The 24,840-nt window shown below is 43.5% G+C and overlaps 1 protein-coding gene and 1 pseudogene across 7 annotated transcripts; both read left to right on the top strand.

Annotated features, from left to right (window-relative positions):
• The first annotated feature begins 1,559 nt into the window (after positions 1–1,559).
• On the top strand, positions 1,560–24,291 carry PRMT8 (protein arginine methyltransferase 8). Of its 6 annotated transcripts, none has more exons than XM_081876399.1 (10): positions 1,560–1,832; positions 5,834–6,001; positions 7,214–7,369; positions 13,589–13,652; positions 16,261–16,403; positions 16,750–16,837; positions 17,394–17,509; positions 20,168–20,318; positions 20,770–20,891; positions 23,384–24,291. In XM_081876399.1, exons 1-10 carry the CDS (start codon positions 1,749–1,751, stop codon positions 23,465–23,467), a joined length of 1,176 nt encoding a protein of 391 aa, XP_081732525.1. In that variant the 5' UTR covers positions 1,560–1,748; the 3' UTR covers positions 23,468–24,291. The 6 variants fall into 6 exon arrangements, with proteins under 6 accessions (XP_081732525.1, XP_081732523.1, XP_081732522.1 ...); XM_081876397.1 differs by lacking the exon at positions 1,560–1,832 and adding an exon at positions 2,938–3,076 and having other exon boundaries at positions 17,394–17,482; XM_081876396.1 differs by lacking the exons at positions 1,560–1,832; positions 23,384–24,291 and adding exons at positions 2,939–3,076; positions 21,890–22,042.
• LOC309349988 lies at positions 21,052–21,881 on the top strand (annotated as a pseudogene). Its single transcript has one exon. The product of its transcript is annotated as an uncharacterized misc_RNA (transcript).
• Positions 24,292–24,840: the final 549 nt, after the last annotated feature.

The raw sequence follows: 24,840 nt of genomic DNA, 5'->3' as shown, positions 1-24,840 counted from the left end.
TAATGTCCAGGTCAAGGGAAGTAATAGTTCCAGTCTAGTCTGCCCTGGTCAGACCCCACCTGGAATACTGCATCCAGTTTTGGGTGCCACAATTTAAAAAGGATGTTGACCAGCTGGAAGGTGTGCAGAGGAGAGTCTAGAAGCAAAGCCTGATGAGGAATGGTTGAAGGAGTTGGGTATGTATGAAGATTTCATGGTATTGAAGTGCTGCACATCATTGTTAATGAATTTTTGTAAAGTACATCGAGTTGTTTAGTTTGTGATTTATCTCTCTGCATTCCCAGGGTGTGGTAATGAACTTGGCTGAGATTCCTTCATTGCAAAGGGTTGGACTATATGCCCCTCAGCAATTACTAGTTGCCACCCTTTTGATTTGAGAGACAATGGAAAAGTGTGCCATTGGGAGTAGAGTAAAACTGTTGGAGTTACAGTGATTTGCTATGGGAATACCACTAAAGGGGTGTGTGTGGGGGGGGTGGTCCTCAGTATGCTTTCATAGGAGGTGACATGGAGGTGCATGGAAGCCACCTGTGCAATCTTGCCTTGCAAGGAAGCCCAACTCCCCAGTTCTGACTGTGCAGAGGCTGCAGTTGCCCAGTGAAAACGGAAAGATACTCTGCACGTGCTTAGATGTATTGCTTAAATGGGTATAGTTGGAGGAGGTGGGGTAATGCACCTTCAGTACCCTTCCCCTTTCTGCTTACACTCCTGGAGAGCTGAGGCTTGAGGCAGAAAAGCCAAACCGATCTAGCCATATGGATTAAGCTGAACAGTGATCGATCGGTTGCCCTTTCAATGATACCCTCAAATCTGCTTGCGCTGCCTAATGGTCGACTCTGCCCGGGAATGGAGGAAGGGAGCTTTTGACCCGGTTTGTTCCCTCAGCTGCCCTTCCTTCTTCAATGGAGCTGCCGGTCTCCTCGCTGGCGCCCTCGCCCCACGCCAGCCTGCGCTGCTGCTGCCCTGCCTGCCAAAGAGGTCTTTTGAGGACAGAGCAGAACTGGAGTGTCAGGTGCTTTCACTTCCAGCTGGAAGGGGGGGGCACCTCTATTGTTTTCTATTTTTATCTTCCCGCCTCATCCCCCGATGCTGCAACAAGTGCAGCGCAAGGGAATGCAGCCCCGCCGGCGGCCCCGCACCATTTCCAAGGCAGGAAGGCGCCTTTGCTTCTCTGGGGCTCAGGACCCGTCCTTGGGCAGCTGGGGCTCTGCTGCTCGGCCCGGAGCGGGGACTCTGCCGAAGAGCCCAGCGGGGAAGCCCGGGAGTTGCCATAGAGACTCGCGGCGCAAGCAAGACGTGAGCTCCCTTCTGCCGAGCCGGAGGGAGAGGAGTTAATGGGCTGACCCACAAAAGCTTCTCCGCACCGAGGGCGCCTTCCAGCGAGCGAGCAGTCCCGGGCCCGAGCCGGCCATGCCGCCCGCCGGCCCCCCTCGCGCTCCTCCGCGTCGCCTCCGGGTCCCCAGACGGGGCAGCTGATCCATGTCCGCCCAAGTTCCGCGGCGTCGGGTCTTCGCTCTTCCGCGCCAGACGCTCCTGTTGCTCGCCCCGGGCGGCGGCGGCGGCGGCGGCCAAGTCGGGCGGGCTGGAGAGGGAGCCCGGGGAGGCTGGATGCGGAGCCGACGGGCGCCGGAGCCTTGGCGGGGCAGCCGAAAGGCACGCGCGGACGCACCGCCGGCGCCCTCTCGCCTTGCGGAGGGCTGAGGAAGCCAGCCTGCTGCCCCCCCGCCCGGACCCCTCGGCCGGCTCCTATGGGCACCAAACACTCTTCGCGCTGCCTGCTCCTCAGGAGGAAAATGGCGGAAAGCGCGGCGGCGGCGGCGGAGAACACCGAGGTGAGAAAGCGGGCGACGCGCGCCCCCCCCCAGCCCCCTTGGCAGGCGCCCACCGGAGCCCAGCCTGGGCTCCCCGGCCGGCGAAGAGGGGGCAGCGCCGCGGAGACGGGCTCCTCTGGTCTGGGGCTTCTCCCTGCCCGGGGGCGCGCGGGGCGGACTCCTTTTTGCGCAGAGTGGTAGCGGAGGGTCTCCCGGCCGGCCGGCAGGACCACCTTCTTCCAGCCCGGCCGGGGCTCCCTCCTCTCCGGCTGCCGCGGACCGGCTCCTTCCCGGGCGGGACAGGCGGGCCCCCCGCCTCGGGCTGCTCTCCAGCGCCTCCGCCAGCGCGGCTGCCTGGAGCGGAGCGGCGGCGAGGGCAGGATGCAGCCCGCGGTGGCCGGCGGAGCTGGCCCGGGCGCCGCAGAGGGAGGGAGCGCGATCCGGCTCCACGTGGCGAAGCAGCCTCGCGGCGGAGTCGGAAACTCTTTGGGGCGGGAAGGGTCCCGGGACTCGGGGCTGCGCGCAGGCGGGCGCCCCAGGAGCCCACGTCCCTTTCCGTCTGCAGCTTGTACGCCGCCGGGCTCCCCTTCCCCAAGACTTTCGACCGGCCGGCCGCCTGCCCAGGCTCGCGCAGGGCGCTGACCTACTTTGCCTGGGTCTTGGCTCTTGCGGGGGGGGGGGAGAGGGTGTCCTGGAAATGTTTAATTCCCCCCGCATCGCAATCGGCCTCCAATCTGAGCTCCACAACTCTTCGCCTACGTGCAAGAAAGATTTCTAAATGCGCCTGAACGCAAGGCGGCTGGAATGAGCTCAAAGGAGAATGATTAAAGCAAAAAAAAAAATCATCGAGGCGGGAGGCACATGGCAGGTGCTGCATGGAAGCTCCTGCAAACACTTTGTGAGGGAGACGATGCTAAAAACAGCACCAGGCGGGCGGAGCATCTGCAAAGTGCCGGAGGAGCAGCGCGCCGCGCCGCCTGCAACTGGGGTTCGAATGAAGGTCACAGCCTGGCTGGTTAGAGATGTTTTACCTAAGCTGAGATGCTTGAAGGTGGGGGAGCGTATTAGCTGAGACCTTAAACTTTAATTATTGGAACAACGTTATGTTCTCCCATCCTCCTCCTCCTCACCCTGTGAAGGCAGGTAGAAAATTTTCAGCTTGGAAAGGGAAAGCAATGAGTTTGCCCTCCTTAGGCTGCTTCCAAATGACCTGTGGTAGCCAGGTAGAACCTCCATGTTCAAAACAACACGCCCCAGAATACCAGGTGATGATTGTGATCAGTTTGGCTGCAAAGATTTCTGCTTAGATTCAGCAGGCTCTTCTCATATTGAAGTTAAATGTTTGCTAAAGGGAGAGTAACATTATAAACTAATTAAAAATGGGTAGCTATTCTCTACTGAAGATAGAGTTAACAAGGTAACGGTAAGTTTATCTCTTACAACATATCCGTAGTTCTTACCTTACTAACTCTATGTTATAACCCACCCTCTTCTGTTGTGAAGTTAAGGCGTTCAAGGGTGCTTCTGCAAGTATCAAATCTCACCTTAACCATAAATCCAGTTACAGATAGGTAGCCGTGTTGGTCTGCCATGGTCAAAACAAAATAAAAAAATTCCTTCCAGTAGCACCTTAAAGACCAACTGAGTTGGTCTTTAAGGTGCTACTGGAAGGAATTTTTTTATTTTGTCTTAACCATAAACTCACTGATGACTGATCGCTTTTGTTACTTCAGTCCAGTGTCGTGCGGTCATTGGACTAAGGGACTAGGCTAGTCTCCTAAATGTTCCCCTGGTCCCTCCTTCCCTGTCCCGGGAAGCTTCCGCCCTGCTTAGGGAGGGAGGTGCGATGCTCATTAGGACGTTACAACGTCACACGCATGACACTGACTCCCCATGCCTCTCACAAGCTACCTCTGGTCCTAACTGTTCCCTATGAAAAATTTCACCACACACCGCTGCTTCAGTCATTGTTTGAAGAAACTGTTTGAATAAATATTGTTTAAGAATGAGTAAGAAATTATGGTGGGTCTGTCAAGCCTATATTTGTTAACTTGGACCTAACACCTACATTTAATGTTATCTTCAAATAATTATCTACTAATGTAGTCTACTATTGACCTCTGTCAGATGATGTATCAAATGCTTTATGATACTGCTTCTTTCAAATTAAGAGTACAGAATCTGTTTTCTCACTGGTTAAACTTTAACTGCATGCTGAGTCAACTTATTGTCTTTTATAACTGATATTTTCAGTGACCAACAATGTACCTGCCATTAATTAGTCATAAAGATATAAGAGGCATATTGTACCAAGGAATTCCATTAATTAACAAACTTGATAATACTCTGGTTCAGCTTCATAGATTTGATTTCTTCTGGTGACTAGCAAGTTGACAACTGGCGCTGTGGGTTAAACCACTGTTCCGCTTGGGCTTGCTGATTGAAAGGTCGGCGGTTCGAATCCCCGTGATGGGGTGAGCTCCCGTTGCTCGGTCCCTGCTCCTGCCAACCTACCAGTTTGAAAGCACACAGTGCAAGTAGATAAATAGGTACCGCTCCAGCGGGAAGGTAAACAGCATTTCCGTGCACTGCTCTGGTTCGACAGAAGTGGCTTAGTCATGCTGGCCACATCACCTGGAAAAACTGTCTGCGGAAGCAGACAAATGCCGGCTCCCTCGGCCTTTAAAGCAAGATGAGCGCCGCAACCCCAGAGGCGTTCACGACTGAACTTAATTGTCAGGGGTCCCTTTACCTTTACTATTATCTAAAAACTACCCTGTAAACAAGAACTAATGAACTGATGACTCATTGAACTGATAAGCCTTAATTGATTTCCTGAATAACTGATAACCAATGACTGATGACTATTTTGAAAGTGATTACTAACTATTAACAAGAGCAGGTGGGTACCATTGATGTTTGATCTTGTTAGACTGACCTGCTTCTTCAAGGGAAGTGTAGCCTTAATCCAGGGAAGGTGTCCACACCTCATGGACCCCCCCCCCCATCAAGCCACCCTCCTGCCTGGATTCACATCCAGGCACTGGTCTTCTTTTCCTGATTCTGATGGTGTGGAGGGGTAAAGCTGGTGTCATCAGCATTGGGTGCCACCTCAGCCCAATTCCCTGATTTGGCATCATTTCAAAATGGCCTCATATAAGTAGCGTGGGGAACAATAACACTGCTCTGCTGGCCATATGACAGAAATCCATTGACTACATAAAATAATTGCTGGAGGATGCAGGTAGTGGAAAAATAAGTTTCCCTTATCATTGCTTCCACAATAATACACTGTTAACCCATATTCAGTCAGACTCAGCTTTGTACCACTGCATTCCCATAGTCACCCTTTCTCCTTCATCACATACAAGTCTCCGAGTACTTCATGGTGTTGGCAAGGATACCCAGGAACAATTGCATTGAAGGCCTACACATCTCACGATTCCCACAGTAAGAGAACGGTCTCAACAGGAGTGCCAGCTGTATCGGCCAGAAAATTCTTCAGAGCATTCAGGAAACAACCTGATTCTATAATTCTCCAGGGCAGACTATCTCAATGGTTCTCCTCCTCTGCAGAGGCAGAGAGGCGCATCCAGCCCAGACCTCACCAGGGAATCATTTGTCCATGACCATGTGCTCAAATCAGCTTTGTTGCAAAAATCGGGTCATGTTCTGCCGTATTGGGACAGCCCTGTGGTTCTCATGGAGGCCATTAAGTCCTGAGCCAGAGCACTGAGTCCACCTGGAGATGAATATAGAATTCTCCCAACAGATTAAAAATGGTCTATACAGGCCATGGCTCTCATCCACTGAAATTCTAAGGAATATACCAGTACTAAATCTAAATTAGATCTATTCTAGATAGGAGTTTTCTCTTCTGATGTGTGTGCAGAAGAGTGGCTAGGACTTATGAGTGTTTTACAGTCTATATTTCCATACTTTGCTGCATATTTTGTGATTTTAAATCTCTGCTGTTCTCTCACGACAGAGTGAGAATTTCCATAATTCTTCTTCTTTTCTAGGTTGGCAGTGGTCCTCCCCCACCCATTCAGCCTCCAGCTGTCCCAAAGCCTGTCCAATCCACCATTCCTGTTCCAGGCAGAGGAAAAATAGCAAAATTCCTCAATCCAGAAGAGATGACATCAAGGGATTATTACTTTGATTCATATGCCCATTTTGGAATTCATGAGGTAATCCCTTAAAAAAACACTACCGTATTGGCTCGAATATAAGCCGCACCCGCAAATAAGCCGCACCTTTAAAATTCAAGGCTTATTTGTAGATGCGACCCACCTCCTGGCACTACCGCCTCCCAGCACTACTCCCCCCACAGCCAGCAGCGGGGTGGGCTTGGGAGCAGCGGGCTGGCTGTGCACTGCTGTCCCGCACTCCCAGGCTGCTCTTTGGGGGGGGGGAACCATGCCACTTTTATGTAGTTATATGTAATAAATATTACAGTGATCAAAATCAAGAAGGGTCAAGGACTTATATAAAAAAATGGAATTCCCAAGGTCTAGTTGTACCTCAGTCCCTCATACATGAATTTGTATGTGTGTATAATGCTTTGATTAATAATAATAATAATAATAATAATAATAATAATAATAATAATAATAATTTATTTATACCCCGCCCATCTGGGCGGCTTCCAACAAAATATTAAAATACAGTAATCCATCAAACATTAAAAGCTTCCCTAAACAGGGCTGCCATCAGATGTCTTCTAAAAGTCTGGTAGTTGTTGTTCTCTTTGACATCTGGTGGGAGGGTGTTACACAGGGTGGGGGCCACTACCGAGAAGGCCCTCTGCCTGGTTCCCTGTAACTTGTAAAATTTGGTGGAGATTTCAGGCAGCATCACCTTTGATGTAGTGGCTGAGAGATGTAGCCTGCAGGCCACCAGCTCACCATCACCAATAGTCAGTTTAAAATGTGACACACATTTGAAGCAGGTCCTCAGGCGCAGGGAAGTAGTTGAGCAGGTGGAACTCACCCTGCCTTATCTTGAAAATGTATTAGCCATCAGCTCCACCTTCTAACCAACTGAACTATCTACAGCGGCACTGTTAGCTGCTTTAACTATATAGCTAAAATGGCTGCAAAACTTTGCTCAGAAACTTCCACTTGCCTAATTCCATGTTAGATCAAACAATAGATAGTACGGATAATTGAACAGCGATTTTACTGATGTTGTTCATGTTACTGTGGAATGTGAGCAAGGGATGGACTAAACGACGTCCAAGATACAGCTGCAAAATCCACAAATCTGTGAAAAGTTCCAAGTGTTTTCTCCCCAAAGTTGAGAACATTTTTGCTAGCTAAAACATATGATGATTTTTAAAAATGGAACACAAGTAAATCATGTATTTTCAAGTAAACATATGGTGCCTTTTTCTAACACAGGAAATGTTGAAGGATGAGGTGCGCACATTAACGTACAGGAACTCCATGTATCATAATAAACATGTTTTTAAGGATAAGATTGTATTGGATGTTGGAAGTGGCACAGGGATCCTTTCAATGTTTGCAGCAAAGGCAGGAGCCAAGAAAGTTTATGGGGTAAGAAGAGCATTTCCTGAAAAATCCCGTCACATTTGCATGTATTTTTTGCAGCTTTGTAGCAGCGTTGCCAACTTTTGATTTTAAAAATTTAGATGCCCACAGTGAAGTTCAATGGACTCTGACTAGTCAGGATATGGAGCCAGGCAAAATGTTCTGGCAATCAATCAAAATGTCTGGCTTTTATATTACAAATTCTAGCAATTGGCCAAAAAATCAGCCAGGTCAGTTCCCCTCCCCCAACCAAGTTGGCAACCCTACTTAGAAAGGATCTGCACTAGATATTCTTTCCATCTTGGTGTCATTCTCATCCATTTCTTTTCTTGCTACATGTCACTTAGTGCAATCTTTTGTGTGTTTTCTCCCAAGTCCCACAATTTGCAACAGGGCCTGCCGACAAGGAAATGTGCATAGGATCGTACCTACAGATAATTCCTTTGGCTCTTTTCAGCCACATGGTGTGTCCTAATATCTGTGAGGTTGGAGTCAGACATTTGTTTAGTGGTAAACAAGGTGACTCAAGTTGAATAAGTTCCCCTCACAATTTCTAACATGGCAGCTGCATGTTGAGATTGTGGCTCTGCACTTCCTGGTTCAGATTCCTTTGAAATATTTTCTGGAAATTGATGAGTATTAGATCTGCCAGTTTGGCTGTCAGGGGATGGGTTAGAAAAATATTTTACTGTAGAAAAGGGTGTCAGTAACTCTAGAGTGGTTTATTGGGGAAGGTTCTAACCCCTCATCAGAACTTTCTGACAGCCAGTCACTCTTCCCCCACACTTGGCGCTTTATTTCTTTGGCTCTCTTACAGACTAAGCTGAGCCAGAAGCAGCTTACAACAACATCCAGGTAATATCAAAATACAAAGCATTTTGTATTTCCTCCTGTCACTAACATACACTGCCAAAGCACTAATTTAAAAGAAGTTCACAAAATAAAAAACAAACAAAAAGGGATATATATACAATTATCTATGTTATGAAAATACAGTAATAGTATATAAGTGTGTTGGAAGCATCCCAGATTGGTGGCACAACCAAGCCAGATGGGTGAGGTATACATAATAAATTTATTAATGATAGAATAGCGGTACAGTGGTGCCCCGCAAGACGAATGCCTCGCAAGACGGAAAACCCGCTAGCCGAAAGGGTTTTCCGTTTTGGAGGTGCTTCGCAAAACGAATTTCCTATGGGCTTGCTTCGCAAGACGAAAATGTCTTGCGAGTTCCTGCGGTTTCCCCCCCCTTCCCCCCTTTTTCTAAGCCGCTTATCTGCTTATCCGCTAAGCCGCTAATAGCGCTAATCCGCTAATAGCCATGCTTCGCAAGACGAAAAAACCGCTAGACGAAGAGACTTGCGGAACGGATTCTTTTCGTCTTGCGAGGCACCACTGTATAGTAATATTATCAATAATAGTAATAAGCAATCAATAATATGACAATAACTAAGTAGTAAGTAAATTTTTATTTATACCCCGCCCTCACTGTCCAAGAGCGGGCTCAGGGTGGCTAACATCAAATGTCAAATACAGTGGTGCCTCGCAAGACGAAATTAATCCATTCTGTGAGGCTCTTCGTATAGCGGTTTTTTCATCTTGCGAAGCAAGCCCATTGACAGCTTAGCGGATTAGCGCTATTAGCGGTTTAGCGGCTTTTAGCGGATCAGCTGATAAGCGGCTTAGCGGCTTAGGAAAAGGGGGGGAGGGGAAAACCCCGCAGGAACTCGCAAGACATTTCGTCTTGCGAAGCAAGCCCATAGGGAAATTTGTTTTGCGAAGCGCCTCCAAAACGGAAAACCCTTTTGTCTAGCAGGTTTTCCGTCTTGCGAGGCGTTCGTCTTGTGGGGCACCACTGTACATTAAAACACAATCAAACAATTGATTAAAATACAGTTTAAAAATTAGAATCAGGATTAAATTAAATGACTTCCCATGAAATTACAACCATAGGGGTCGGGAACCTCAACTATTCATCTGGGCCAGCTATCCATGTTGGTCCCACATGAGCTGATAAAAGAGGTAACTTACAGGGTTCCATAGAGGGGGGTCAAACTGCGCCCGAACTGAAGGCCAGGCGGAACAGCTATGTCTGCGAAAGGATGTCAAGTCCTGCAGGGCCCTGGTCTCCTGTGATAAAGCGTTCTACCAGGCTGGGGCCAAAGGCGAAAAGGCCTTGGTCCTGGTTGAGTTTAACCTCCTTGAGGCCCGGGACCTCCATGATATTATTATTTGCGGACTGTAAGGTCCTCTGTGGGACATGAGAGGCGGTCCCATAGGTACGAGGGTCCTAGGCCGTATAGGGCTTTAAAGGTTAAAACCAGCACCTTAAACCTGATCCTGTACCCCACCGGGAGCCAGTGCAGCTGGTATAGCACTGGATGAATGTCGTCCCACAGCAAGGACCCCATAAGGAGCCTCGCCGCGGCATTCTGCACCCACTGGAATTTCTGGGTCAGCTGCAAGGGCAGCCCCGCATAGAGCAAGTTACAGTAATCAGGCCTGGAGGTGATTGTCGCATGGATCACTGTGGCTAGATGAGGGCCAAAAAGGTAAGGGACCAGCTGCTTAATTCGGTGAAGGTGGAAAAATGACGCCTTTGCTGTAGCTGCAACCTGCGCCTCCATAGAGAGGGAGGCGTCAAAGGTTACATCCAAACTCCTGACAGAAGTTTGATCAAACTAAATACCTGTCACACATTACTCAAATACAGTGCCACACTTGGCTTTTCCATTAAAAATCCCCTTGGTACAAAGACAGTGAGCATGCTAACTCCCTCAGACTGATTTAAAAACAATGCTACAGTGTTGTCCAATGCTGGCCACATGACCCGGAAGCTGTACGCCTGCTCCCTCGGCCAATAAAGTGAGATGAGCGCCGCAACCCCAGAGTCGGCCATGACTGGACCTAATGGTCAGGGGTCCCTTTACCTTTACCTTTATATAAAGGCAACGACTGATTTGTGACTCCCACAGACTCCCACACTCGTTCCAGACTCCCACACTCGTTGGTGGGGCCTGTGTAAGCTGCCCCCTTTTTGACTTTTTGGGTCACTTCCAGGGTTGGTATGATGCATGCTTGCGGGGTTGCACACTTACTGGACAACCCTAAAATGATCCCTGGCTGTACACTTCGACCAATATGGTTTTGTTCCAGGTCCAATAATTACTGATCCAACAAGAAAATGATTAAACATTCTTCATTTTAGTAGAGAAAGGGAATATCATCACCTTTAGCAAGTGTCTCACTTGATATATTTTTAAGCATTTGAATGTGTAGATCCAAATTACCTAATGGAAGTAGTTTAAAAAATTGGATTTGTAAAAAAAAAACTTGTAACAACTTCTGGAAGGCATTTATGATAGAAGACAGGCTGCAATTAGAATAAATAATTCAGATTCTCCAAAATGTGTTCTTAGTTGTGGAACGAAACAGACTGCTCTCTGTTGCCTCTGTTATTTGTCTTAATTTTAGAACCATTAGCAATTAAATTACACAATGGCCTCACTTGTACGGGAGTGGTTATAAATGGAAGTGGTTATAAATGGAAAAGAACAAAATTTAGGCCTCTATGCACATAATATAATTTTATGCACCTCTGACCCTATTACAGCAGGCAACATATTATGTACAGAATTGGAGCAGTTCCCCAGGGTCTCCGGATTGCAAGTTAATTTTCAAAAACCAGAGGTAATGTCTTTTCATACACCACTCCATATACACTTAAAACAATGTTGAAGAGTCCAATAGCTAGGAAAAGTTTTAGATCGCTGGGGGTACAAATGATCTATAATTTGAATGTTAGTATAATTATAGCACTGTTTGAAAAAAATATGTACAGATACATTGGAATAAATTGAGACTCTCTATTACAGACAGACTGGCCACATCCAAAATTATGATTGCACCTTAATTGCTCTTTTTCTTTCAATCGCTGCAAGGTTGAATACCAATAGCTCATCTGAACAATCAGCAGAAAAAACTTAATAAGTTTCTATTCAGTTGGACCAACCACATTTAAAAAAATCTTTATTGTATCTCCACCCATCAACCAGTTGGGGCATTCCAAACTTAAGTAGCTAAGTAGCTATTATGAAGCAATCCAACTTAACCATATGGAATTGAGGTCATCGAGTGAGAGAACCCAGCTGTCAACACTGAAAGAGATAGAAATTGTATGGTATTAGCATTAATGAAAAATACGTTTTGATAGTTGAGTTGGCTTGCTAAGCCCTATACTCTTACGTCATTTAGAATATAGGGAAAATGAGCAAAAGTTTTAGCTCCAGGACTGTCACTGTCACCTATAAGTCCAATACAGCACCTTCCTTTATCTCAAAATAAAAATAGATCATAAAATATGAATGTATGGAAAGAACACCAGTTATATTATTTGAAAGGTTTTTATAGCAAGGGACAACCTCTTACAGCAGCAGAGATTACGTTTAGAAAATAATCAAATTTTATGGTTGTTAGGATATCAGTTTCTTACACATATACAAATTACAAAAGGAAGCTATGAGGAAGCTAAAAGAATTTAAAAAGATAAGAGGAAGTATAATGACTAAGGGATTAATTTCCCTTCTATACAAAACCTCGATTGAGAACCAATTTTGCCTTCAACAAAATCTAAAAAACTGGTGAGAACTAAATTAGGATATAAATATTGATAACGATAAATGCAACTATCTGTGAACAAAAGGACCCTATACACCTCTGTCAGCAACTACTAGGAAATGTTCACTAAAAATTGTGCATGGATGGTGTTAACCAAGACGCCTATCTTATGTAAAGTCCAATAGCCTGCCATTGTGTTGGAGAGGATACCAAATTATAGGTACATATCAACACATGTGATGGGAATGTCCACAAATAGGAAAAAAACTGGAAATGTCTTTTAAGAGCTATCTCAGATTACAGCTCAGACAATCCCAATAACCCCAGCATTAGCCTTCCTTAATTTATATACTTCAGATATGCACCAATTAAGAAGTAAGGAATTAATTACACATTTATTAACAGCAACCAGAATGGTAATAGCCAGAACTTGGAAAACTTTGCCATAACTGAATATAGATCACTGGTATAATATATTCTCACAAACAGACATAATGGAAAAGTTGTCACAAGAATTGAACATGGCAAGGGCACAGAAAAATAAAATAATATTTACACTGTATGATATGATTTTATTAACTATACAAATGAAATATCACATGGATGAGAAATACCTAAAATATATACTGTATTATGGCATGGATAAGCAGGCAATATTCTTTAGTTCCAATTTGATTTGTTGAAGAATCTATTGATTATTATTTTTTGTAATCACCTCATTTTTATGTTTTGTGTATTCTCCCTCCTAGTGGTTCATTTTTTTGTTAGTTTTGTCATGGTTTATTATTTATGTTTGTACAAAGAAATTACAATACAGTGGTACCTTGGTTTAAGAACAGTCCTGTTTACGAACAATTCGGTTTACGAACTCCGCAGAACCGGAAGTAGTGTCCCGGTTTGCGAACTTTACCTCGGTCTAAGAACGGAATCCGAGCGGTGGAAGGGCACCAGCAGTGGGAGGCCTCATTAGGGAAAGTGCGCCTCGGTTTAAGAACGGTTTCGATTTAAGAACCTACTTCCAGAACAGATTAAATTCGTAAACCAAGGTACCACTGTAATCGTTTTGTGAATGCTTTGTTACTGATTTTGCAACAGAAAATTAATTAAAATAATCAAAAGAGAAAAATGAAAGAAGCATATCACATTATTTACTAAAGCACAGTTGGTCTATGTTTGTACTACAGACTAAAAGAAGGTCCTCTAACAGATTCCTCACTTCGCTAACCAGTCGGCAATTGCCGGAAGTCATGTAGGAAGTCATGATACGAAACCAACCAAGTTACCATTTTGGGGGTCTCAAAGGGTTGAACTGGGGTTCTTAAAGGGATGAAATGGGAAATCATTACTTCCGTGATCCTATATCTGGAAAGAAGGTGGTTCACTATTTTGTCCTAAATGGGAGAAAAGAAAATGGAGACTATGCCTCAATGAGCATAGTATAAACTAAAAACTTAAATTTGTATTTCCTGCTTCTTTTAGATACATATTTTCATATTCTGTTTTTTTCTCTCTCCATACAGTTTCTGGCATGATTCAGTTAAAATGCCTCTCATTGGTTCTGCAATACTTAATGCAAAGCACTTTCTCTTTCTCTCCTGCATCCTTTAGATTGAATGTTCCAGTATATCTGACTACTCGGAAAAAATTGTCAAGGCAAATCACTTGGACCACAGTAAGACATATTTAAGGAAATTAGTGGTGCCTAGTGTTTCTGATGTATTTACATACCCATGTTTGCATTTTGGTTTATGGATTTATTGCGATTAATTTTTTAAACATGCACACACACACACACACACCTTTCTTGATTACAGTCCTTCTATAAATATTCACTAAAAAGAACCAGAGTATTCACACATATGAAAACATCTAAGAAAAAAGTAGAGTCCTGTTGGACCAGACTAATAATTCATCTAGTCCCATGGTTGGGAGTCTCTGGCTTATTTGGCCCAGGAGATTCCAAAACATGCCCACCTGTCATCAGGTGTAAGCATCATGCACAGGAGGACAAGTAAAAACATACCACTGAATTCAAAAGGAAGAATTGGGAGTGTGCCCTAAGTGTGTGCCAATTCTTCCTTTGCAGCCGTGGGCCTACAGTCAAATCCTCCAACAGCACCAGGTGTTTCATAGGTAGGTGATGTTGGTGAAATTTGGAAACACTGGTGAAATTGCACTAACAGCTTGGTCTAAGTCTGGAACTTACCATTGCTCTCCCAGGCCTTTGGCTAATGTAACAATATATAGCCTTTTTAATGGGGGGGTATTGTTTTTGTTTGTTACTATGTTAGGTGTTTTTTGTTTTTATTTTTGTAAATCATTCCTTATGTATTTTATTACATTTTATATATTTTTATGTTGTTCTAAGATCTGGGTATGATTTTCGTGAATACCAGATCATAAATTACCAAAATAAACTGATAAAACTTTGTTCGATAAAAAGTAAACCTCAGGCACTTTCCAGATCTTAGGGGTATTCGTTGGCCACAAGACTCAGCTCATATCTTTATCTGTCATTTTGGAAAGCAGCGCAAGCTGCTCCGAGTTCCTCTGCTGAGTTCAAGTTGTGTTTCACGTCTAAAGCTGTTTTGCTGAAAACTAAGTTGCACCATTCACCGTTATGGAGAAGGGGGAAAATTGCTCTCTTTTTTTTTTTCTCCTGACAGAATTTGCAGTTGCAGAAGGCCCTGTAGAGTAGCTGTGAGGTTACAGGCAGAGTTTGCTGGGCTGGATTTGTTTAGAAAAAGGAAACCTTTTTTCATTTCATTTTGAATGAGAATTGGATAGAATTTGTAGTAAAGGGCCCCCCTTTTTGTTTCTGGCTAAACCAAATTCCCAAATACTTAAAATCCTTAACTCATTATATGTTAATGTTTTACCTTATGTGAGCCTGATCTTTTAAAAGACAGAATAGTCTTAGTTTAAGCATAATAAGAAATTCCCTTTTATCAAACAGTGCAAGATAGCTGAGAAGATGCCTTGTACCTATCATAATATAGAACAATAAGCTTACGATCCAAAACTGTATGAGAAGAAAACACAGGCCCTTCGGGGGTTGGACTAGCTGGCCGTCAGGGTCCCCTCCAACTCTACAATTATATGAGATCCTGGACAAAAAAATAAATAAATTTAATACACAAAACACCCACCCACAAATTAAACACAAATTGGGTAATAATTATCCCTGCCTCACCTGTAGTCATGGACTTTGAAACCCCAAAAATCAGGGTTCCAAAACATGCAGAAGCCTTCACAGTCACAGGAGACTTCCAATTGCCCTGGAACTTGTGAAGGGTGATGAGGAAGGAGCTGACATGCTCATTCATAATCTCCCCTCCTTACATGTTTTCTGAAACTCAAAACCCTGAACAAGACAATCTGTCAATCAGTGCTTTGAATAAAGACTGATGAACAATAGTCCAGTATCAGAAAACAAACATCCTGTGAAATAAAAAAAAGATAAAGGACCCCTGACAGTTAAGTCCAGTCGCGGACGACTCTGGGGTTGCGGCGCTCATCTTGCTTTACTGGCTGAGGGAGCCGACGTTTGTCTGCAGACAGTTTTTCCAGGTCATGTGGCCAGCATGACTAAGCCACTTCTGGCGAAACCAGAACAGCCCATGGAAATGCTGTTTACCTTCCTGCCTGTCTATCTACTTGCAGTTTGATGTGCTTTCGAACTGCTAGGTTGGCAGGAGCTGGGACCGAACAACGGGAGCTCACCCTGTCATGGGGATTCGAACCGCCAACCTTCTGATCGGCAAGTCCTAGGCTCAGGGGTTTAGACCACAGTGCCACCCACGTCCCATCCTGTGAAATAGCAGACAGTAAAATAATAATAATAATAAATAATAATAAAGGAAATAGATGTTTGCAGATATGCATGTGCACATAGGTGCCTATCTATAAATAAAAATAAGCCAGGTCTCTGTAATCTATAAAGTGGGGTTAATGGACAATAGTACTAAGTTCTAAATGAACAAATGAAATAATATGTGAACTAGCAATTTGTAAAATCCTACCCCTTGTCTCCAGTTATGAATAGTGTTCCAAACATAAAACACTTTCACTTTTGGGTAAGGTAGAAATAAAGAAGTTTCCGTTCATCCCTGCCAAATATGTGGGATCCTACATCCTGTTGCTGTTTGCAGGGAATTGATTTATTTTTACTAAGATTAAAATTTAATATGTAAATGAAATTAGAAGAGACAAAATACTATGTTCCACCAAGATTTTCCTAAGTACAGTATATGAAATCTGTTCTTTTTTGCTTCTTACAGTAATCACAATATTTAAGGGTAAAGTAGAAGAAGTTGAATTGCCTGTGGACAAAGTAGACATCATCGTCAGTGAATGGATGGGTTACTCACTTTTCTATGAGTCCATGCTTAACACTGTCATCTTCGCTCGAGACAAGTGGCTGGTAGGTGAATGAATGGCCATTAGTTTGCCAGTCATTGTCCTCCCCGCATCAATACCCCAAGTTAGCTTGTTGGAATGGGAGTCATTCTGAGACTCTCTAAAAGATCTGCAAAGAGGGTGAAATAAACAGAGAAATAGATCTGTTTGATTTTTAGAATCAAAGCTTCATTTTGGAGTGACACCCTGCAGTTCTCTAGAAGTAATTCATGTAACAACCTCGTGACTTAGTGACATGAAGGATTTCAAAGAAAGCAAAGGTGGGTGTTTTGGTAGGAGCAGTTCAAAAACATGATGTCTTTGTCAAGTGACTAGATTATAAGATCTATTTCCCCATAATTCATCAACAGAAACCTGGGGGTCTTATGTTTCCAGACCGGGCTGCATTGTATGTGGTAGCAATTGAAGATAGGCAGTACAAAGACTTCAAAATCCACTGTAAGTATCTAGATATTACAATTCTTCTATGCTTTTCATACAAGCTGTTTGTTAGCTGATATTGCTGTGGAGAGGATTATTGTATTCCTCCATCAAGTGCAGCCTGTATGCAGGTCCAAGGAGGTCAAGGCCTAACACACACAACTGGACAAGGGCCAAGCATCCCTATGGTAAGCCAAACAACTTCAAGAGACTTGCATCACAGTCTGTCTGGATATGAGCAACTTTGCCCTCAAAGTGCCTTGTCACCTTGCCACAGCAGATTCCTGAGGTCTCCAGACTCAAAATTCTGCTTTTGACTTCCATTGTCAAAAAGCTTTGCTATTACATTTCTCCTCATGTTTAACCAAAATCTGCTTCTTAGAAACTTCCAACCTTTAGTCCTGCTGTCTGGAGCAAAAGAGCATCTGCTTCAACTACTGTGTGACAGCCCTTTAGATATTTGAAAACAGCAATTATCCCTTAATCTTCTCTTCCTTAGGCTAAACTTGCACGAATTGCAAATGTTTCCCTTTTATTTGTACTGACCTTTGACCCTCTCCATTTGTTTTGACAGGGTGGGAGAATGTATATGGCTTTGATATGACCTGTATCAGGGATGTTGCCATGAAGGAACCCTTGGTGGACATTGTAGACCCAAAGCAGGTGGTGACCAATGCCTGTTTAATAAAGGTTTGGCGTTTCTAAAAGTATAAACTTAAAATAGTGTTACTTTAAAAAGATTTCTGTGACTTCAAGGATCCAGTACTTTGGTCTTTGTCCTTTCGCTCTGACTTTTCATGCTGCTAATCAGCTTCAAATGTTGATCCTTCTATATAAAAGCCACATGACGGTGTTCCATTGTACTATGGCACAGGTCATAATGCTGGTGGCTCTGCTTCAGTCCCCTGTGGTCGAAAGTTGCAGCTAGTAAATGCCACTAAGTAATGGAAAGGATAATTACTGTGCATGGTCTAGTCCAGGAAAAATGGGTTAAGGGGAAGTTGTAAATGTGCATCCTGGATGCCAGGGTACACCGCCCTTGGTGGTGGAGAGGGGCATTGGCCGCCTCATGACAGCTTGCCATTTCTGAATGTCTATAGCCAGCTTCCCCTTCATTCTGGTGAGCCATTGGCTTACTGGGGAGCTTAATATTAATGTATATAAAGTCTTAAGAGATGTTGCTATATTAGAGATGCTCATAATTGAATCCTTTGTACGTGTGAAGAATTTTTATGTATTCGAATTACTGTAGCTGTATGTTAATTGAAAACCAGTTTGTAGTGATGATATATTTTAGTCTGTTACCAACAGTAATTTATTTTAGCATGTTTTTTCTTTTCTTTTGTAGAGATTTGTAATGAATAGCATTGCAAAAGCACCAGTGAGAAATTTGTGGGTTTTACAGTTATGGCGAAACATCCAGGTGCTGCTTCTGTCATCCCACCCTCTTGGGAACGGCAGGGGTCAGGATGTGGTGTAGCTCAACACCCAAAAACACCACACTGTGATGTACACACAGATGTTGTCCATGTACCTAGCTCCCAAGAGGGAACTCTGGTGTTGGAGAACTGTGGAGATAGAGCAGTTTATTACACAAGGGCACAAAAGGGGGGACTTTACAAGCAATTTGCCTCTTGATCACTCCTAAGAACTTGCTCACATTGCTAAAACTCAAAAGTCTTTTTATTTAACATGTACTCTGCCTCAATACTCAGGCACAAAGAGCCAATAGCAACTTTCACTTCACTACACCAAGTCTTGAAGGAGCATCTCCACCCCCATCGTTCTGCCACTGAGGTCCAGCGCCAAGGGCCTTCTGGCGGTTCCCTCACTGCGAGAAGCCAAGTTACAGGGAACCAGGCAGAGGGCCTTCTCGGTGGTGGCGCCCGCCCTGTGGAACACCCTCCCACCAGATGTCAAAGAGAACAACTACCAGACTTTTAGAAGACATCTGAAGGCAGCCCTATTTAGGGAAGCTTTTAATGTTTGATGCATTACTGTATTTTAATATTGTGTTTAATATTGGAAGCCGCCCAGAGTGGCTAGGGAAACCCAGCCAGATGGGCGGGATATAAATAAATTATTATTATTATTATTATTATTATTATTATTATTATTATTATTGAATGCCAGGGCGCAGCAATCTACACTAGTAAGCATGGGAAGAGAGGAACACTTGCTGTAATGGATCATTGCTACAACTGTCCTCCCACCCGAATGCCATATGGGAATACTGTGTCTTTGCTCAATATTCTTCCTCCACAACAGTGGGATGAAACTCATCCCATATGTAGGCAAGTTCCTTGTTGGTGAAGGCCAGGCCCTTAGTTCTCTTAGCTGCAACAAAGAACCTCCCCCTCTCTGTTTCTTGACTTGCCATTTGTGTGGGTTCTGTGACAAAATTGTCACACTCGCTTTCTGTAGATTTTTGGGGGATTCTTCTCAGAAGTGTGTGTGAATGCACACGAGTGCTGGACACACGCACATGTGGAGGGTTCATACACATGCTTTGCAACAGTCCTGGTGGAGGAATACAGGCAGCAAAGGTGGCTTGAGGCATGTGTTGTTAACCTGGAATGTGTTGTTTGTAACATGTGGACAGCCTTGCCACTTGAAGAGTGCATAATGAGCTTTGTGTGTGTTTCCCTCCTCCTTTCTTTACCTCAGTATGATTAGATAAGTATGCAATATTAATAGGCTAGCCCAAAATTTCTTTTGGAAATTAAAAGGTGTTCATTGTGGGTGTTACTTTCCTCTGTCTGCTCTGCTTCTTTGCAGCGAGTTCAAAGGGGTTTTGCAAACCATTACCTGTTGTACCACTCCCTGCTGGAAGGTTCCTAGGAAGGGGAAGTTATAGACCAGGCTCCTCCAACCTTGACCCTCTAGATGTTTTGAGGCTACAATTCCCATCATTCCTGACTACTGCTCCTGCTAGCTAGGGATCATGGGAGTTGTAGGCCCAAAACATCTGGAGGGCTGAGGTTGAGGAAGCCTGTTATAGACCTTTTGTAAGCAGTGGACCTAATCGAGGTACCGTTGCAGCAACCCAGGGTGGCAGAGGAAGTTTTGGCAACATTAGTTTGGACAGAGAAGGTGCCACTTCCCACATAGGTTTCAGTCGAGGACTCACATCAGGGCAGATGCAAGAGGTTGTGTTTGCACGAGGGGTTTGGGCAAGGAATGCAAGGGCAACTTCACCAGGGATATAACAGGCCAGATACAGGAGATCATTCTAGTTAAACAAGCAGACTTCCTTACCTAGGTAATATAAACTGCCCAGCCTTGGTATTTTATATTGATGTTTTCTGTGGCTTCTCTCTTCTCCTTCTGCAACCCCCAACAATACAGGAAGTGGACATTTACAGAGTGAAGACTGAGGACCTGGTGTTTACCTCTGCCTTTTGCCTCCAAATTCAGCGCAATGACTACATTCACGCCTTGGTTACTTACTTTAATATAGAATTTACAAAGTGCCACAAGAAAATAGGGTTTTCTACAGGTAAGTTCTTTCTTTGGCTTCATGTGGGTTCTGTCTCCAGTTACAAACATCAGGTTCAGAAACGTGATAACACTGAGTAGCGTTTTAAGGGATAAATTCTTGAGTTTAGAAAATGATCACATTAGTAACATATTTTAGAACACAATAAAAGGAAAGCATTATTGTGGTGTGCTTCTTGATTATTTTTGTAGGGAAGATCAGGGCAATTAACAAATATTTTAATAACATTAAGTGACATTAATGGCATAGGAGTTACGGTAAATAGCATTAGCTAAAAGACAAAATATTATGTAAAGAAACTTACAAATGTTACATTGCTCACCATGGAATCACCCGACAATAATGCCAGTGTGAAGATACTTTGTTAAATCATCTCCATTTCATTGGTGTAAATATAAACAACATTAGATTGGTGGGGAATTTCTTCCATATAATCTGTCTCCTTTTGTAGCACCAGATGCCCCTTACACCCACTGGAAGCAAACCGTCTTCTATTTAGAAGACTACCTAACTGTAAGAAGGGGTGAAGAACTCTATGGAAGTATATCCATAAAGCCAAATGAAAAAAATGTGGTAAGTTGGGCTCACACAACTGAATTTAGATGATCAGCTTAGGAACCTCTGGGTGTCTGGGACAGGTATTTCTGAAACATTCGTACATGGGCATTTGTTGAAAAGTACCTGAAACTACCCCAGGATGCAATAATTTTTGATTGTCTGATTTGACTTTTGACACTTTAGTAGATCATATTTAAAATATGGATCTGATTTTCAACATCCAATCAGGTTTCAAGATCTGTCGGTTGTTCTGGTTAACCAAAAACCACTGTGTTACAAAGCTATTATTTCACAGTGCAATCCTTCTCCAAAAGCAGGCCCCATTAAGTTCAGTGGAGAACGTAGAAGTATTGGAATAATTGCTCTACCTCAACTCTGATCACATGGCCACCTCTTCCTCCTGCAATGGCCACCGGGAGCTGCAACCTCTCCCTTCAGATCCATTCCAACAGAAAAAGAAAGGGGGAGAAAATAATTGGCAGATGTAAACACAGATACATGTGAGGTCATAATAGCAGAATGCAGAATTATGAAGCAGCACTTTGCAGTTATGTACTGCCTTTCCCTGCCTTGCCACTCCTTCCACCACCATACCTGTTGCTGCTTCTCTGCCCGCCCTGCCGCTTCCGCAATTTGGGGGGGGGGGTGAGATCTTGCACACAATCTTGCGTGGCTTCAGCCCAAATCATCACTGCTACCAGTGGTGCATCTGTCCTGCAGAGCTCTTGCCTTGGGGCTTCTGCTGCCTCAGGCAGCTACCTCAGTATGCCTGATGGCAGAGCTGGCCCTAATTATGTAGCAATGCTCTTTGTGCTCCTTGCTACCAGAAGCAAATTACCCTCTGAGTTACCAGGGTAGAGGCTTCTCCATGATGCCCCCCCCCATCTGCCGGACGCCCCCCATAAAAGACACAACACCAACATCCTTAGCATTTTGGGACCAGCTTAAGTCTTATTTATTTGCCCATACATTTTAGGTTTTTTAATTAAACATTTTATTGTTCAAACCTATAGGCCACCACGATTCAAGACAAAATACATGTGAAAATACAGTTCAGTTTAGCATATTCCATCAATCAAGACACAAAGTAAAGGGACACTGACCCTATAAATTTGTGCCTAGATCAGGCATGTCCAAAGTCCATTTCAGGGGCCTAATCCGGTCCACCAGTCGGTTTAATCTGGCCCCACAACTTCAAACTTCAATCTTAAAAAAAAGCTCAACAAAATCATAGAAAAGCTCAACAACTTCAATCCTAAAAAAAGGTCAATCCTAAAAAAAGGCCTCATGGCCCTTCACTTCATCAAATCTGGCCCTCTTTGAAAAAAGTTTGGACACCACTGGCCTAGATACTACAAGCATCCCATTCACTCCACTAAGTTTTTTTTATGTCTGGCTCTTAATTTTCTAGCAGACAGAGCACATTTTGCAATCTGGATGGTAATAGAAATGTCACTGTTTTCTAGCAATGTATTTATATGTTCCAGCGGTGTATCTGTTTGACAGGAGGCAGAGGACATGGGTTCAAAATTTATACCTTGGGGACTCAAACAAGGGGCAGTGAGATATCCTCAACTTCACTGGACTCACAAATACAACTTCCTATCCAAATATACAGAGTACATACACCAAAGCCATAAAACTGATTTTCTCAAAGGAGCTGCAGTAAAGTATTGCTCCAAACCAAATGCCATTTTATATAAACAATTATTACATTTATCTGATTGAATAAATGTCTTATCATTTAGAATAAACATTTATTCCTTCTTTGAAAAACTGTTTAACTTTGGTAGAAGAGAAAGTGGATTAACTTCCATATTAATCCCATAAGCATACAGGGTGCTTCAAACAGAGTTTACCCAAGAGTTTGGGGCTGAAGTCTGGAGTTGTTCTCGAAAGTGTTGGGGGGCAGGGGGAGCAGGCGAGAACCATTCACACATACCAACTTCAGCCAGTGCAAAGCAAGTATAACGCGAGCAAAGGTTTCCATAGAAAGCAATCCTGTTTCTGCCCTTAAAAGAGGTGCAGAGGTGCCTTGAGGGACAGCTAATAGGAATTCCATGAAAGAATTCTGCACCACCTCCAAAACAGAAACATTAGTCTACCCCAATACTTCTGTACCTTATGTTAGTTGTGAGATAATATTTGTTTGATGGTGTATCTTAGTATGTACTGTTCATTGTGTGATTTGGTCAGCTGCTTTTATATTAAGTTATGTTCCCACGCTATGTTATTTATAGATCATGGGGGCGTAAATATTTTCATAACTCTGCATAAATTGTTCCTGCTAAGTACTTTAAGGATGGAAGTGGGGGAGCACAAGCTGAGTCATATGCTGAAGACCCCCAGATATGCTTCCCTGATTTCAGAAAAGGGCTAGGGTTTTGTTTTTTGTCTTTGTTTATTGGCTAAGCCACCTACTGAATTTAAGAAAGGAGGAAGCTTTGAAGCAGAACCTAAGATATAGTTCTATGCCACACAAAAATTATTCTTAATCTGCATTACAGCGTGACTTGGATTTCACAGTAGATTTGGATTTCAAAGGGCAGCTCTGTGAAATTTCTGTATCTAATTCCTATAAAATGCGCTAGTAAGCAACTGTCTTCACAAGAGAAGAAGAGAGAAGCAATTCCTGGTCTGCACATCTCAAGCTGGGAACAATTGCTTCCAGATTTTCAAACAACCTGAACTGAATAGCTGACAAGTCCTTACAGCACAAAGCACCGGCTGTGGATCGCTAACATGAATGTATGGATATAGTTTCTGTCTAGCCTACAGTAAACAACCCTCTTTGTCAAAACAAACAGAACCCACAGCCCACTAGGCGTATAACTTACTATGAGTAAGATTCTTCCAAGCTTTGCATGCTATATGTATTTTTTCTTACTGAAAAGATCTTTTATGACATTGTTGTGCATAGATGACAGAGTTATATTAATAAAGTATAGAACATTAGTCTCTGAACTGGATTTGTTTCCGTTCCAGCTAGCTGAGAAAACACTGAAATTGCAATCCTGAACACACATTCTGCTGGAACCAGCAGGATGGACATGGGCAAAATCTTTTAATGAAGCGAGCAATCTTTCTTACCTGTTTACTGTACTTTCTGGAAAATGCTTGAACTTGTTAGTACAAGCTAGGAGTTGATTTAAAACAAATAAGCACCATTATTTTATGAATACAGTGTTTGTTCTATTTCTCTGTCTGTAAAAGTGGATTTTGGTTCCTGGTTCAACTGCAGCAGTGGCAACGCGGGACGTTGGAATTGTTGTTTCCATTGTGATGAGTTGTATGGAACTGTCCCAAAACATGCAGACTGAAGCTTTATGAAATGGTGTGTTCCTTTCTTGCTGTAAACAAGAAAAAACAAAACATAAGAATAAACAAAAATAAATAAACAAAAGCTTTTAACTTATTCATCAACTCCTTTATTTTTCCCTTGCCTGATTGATATAGAATGCAGACTTCTGCATTCCTTGATCCAGGTTGGATTGCCTGGATGGAAAACCTTCCTTTAACCACAAATAGCAGTCTGCTTACCCGTAAGCAGATCCACTGCTGAAATGCCCCATGCTTTCAATTTAGATAGCTTTCTGTGGTTGGCAAAAGCTTTCAGCAGTGAAGTGCTGGGGGCAGGGGAGAGAGATGTATTGTAACTCACCTTTTAGCTGCCTCATGCCAGAGGTGGGCAGGGTCAGTGCAAAAGAGAGCCGGTCTTCTTCAGTCTTCATGCACACACCCACACTTGCATTCGTACACACCCACACAAGCTCATAGAAAGCTACCAGTTGCATATTGTCAGACCCTTGCTTTATCAGCGTTGCCTTCATGGAGTCTTTCCTAGCCCTACCTGGATCTTTGGGTTTCAACCTGGGACATTTGCCAAGTGTGTGTTGTACCACTGAGCTCTGGCCAGCCATAAAACATTCAGTTCCAAGGCATAAAATATATACTTGTGCACAGA

The sequence above is a fragment of the Podarcis erhardii genome, assembly GCF_964252035.2.
Source record: "Podarcis erhardii genome assembly, chromosome: 9".
Lineage (NCBI taxonomy): Eukaryota > Metazoa > Chordata > Lepidosauria > Squamata > Lacertidae > Podarcis > Podarcis erhardii.
Note: the sequence above shows the minus strand (reverse complement) of the source record. Positions and strands in the feature narration are given on the sequence as shown.

Coding starts and splice junctions, on each gene's coding strand:
- PRMT8 (XM_081876395.1), top strand. CDS start 2,987: ATGAGTTTGCCCTCCTTAGGCTGCTTCCAAATGACCTGTGGTAGCCAG. Junction 6,002..7,213: donor CCCATTTTGGAATTCATGAG/GTAATCCCTTAA, acceptor TTTCTAACACAG/GAAATGTTGAAGGATGAGGT. Junction 13,653..16,260: donor GGCAAATCACTTGGACCACA/GTAAGACATATT, acceptor TGCTTCTTACAG/TAATCACAATATTTAAGGGT.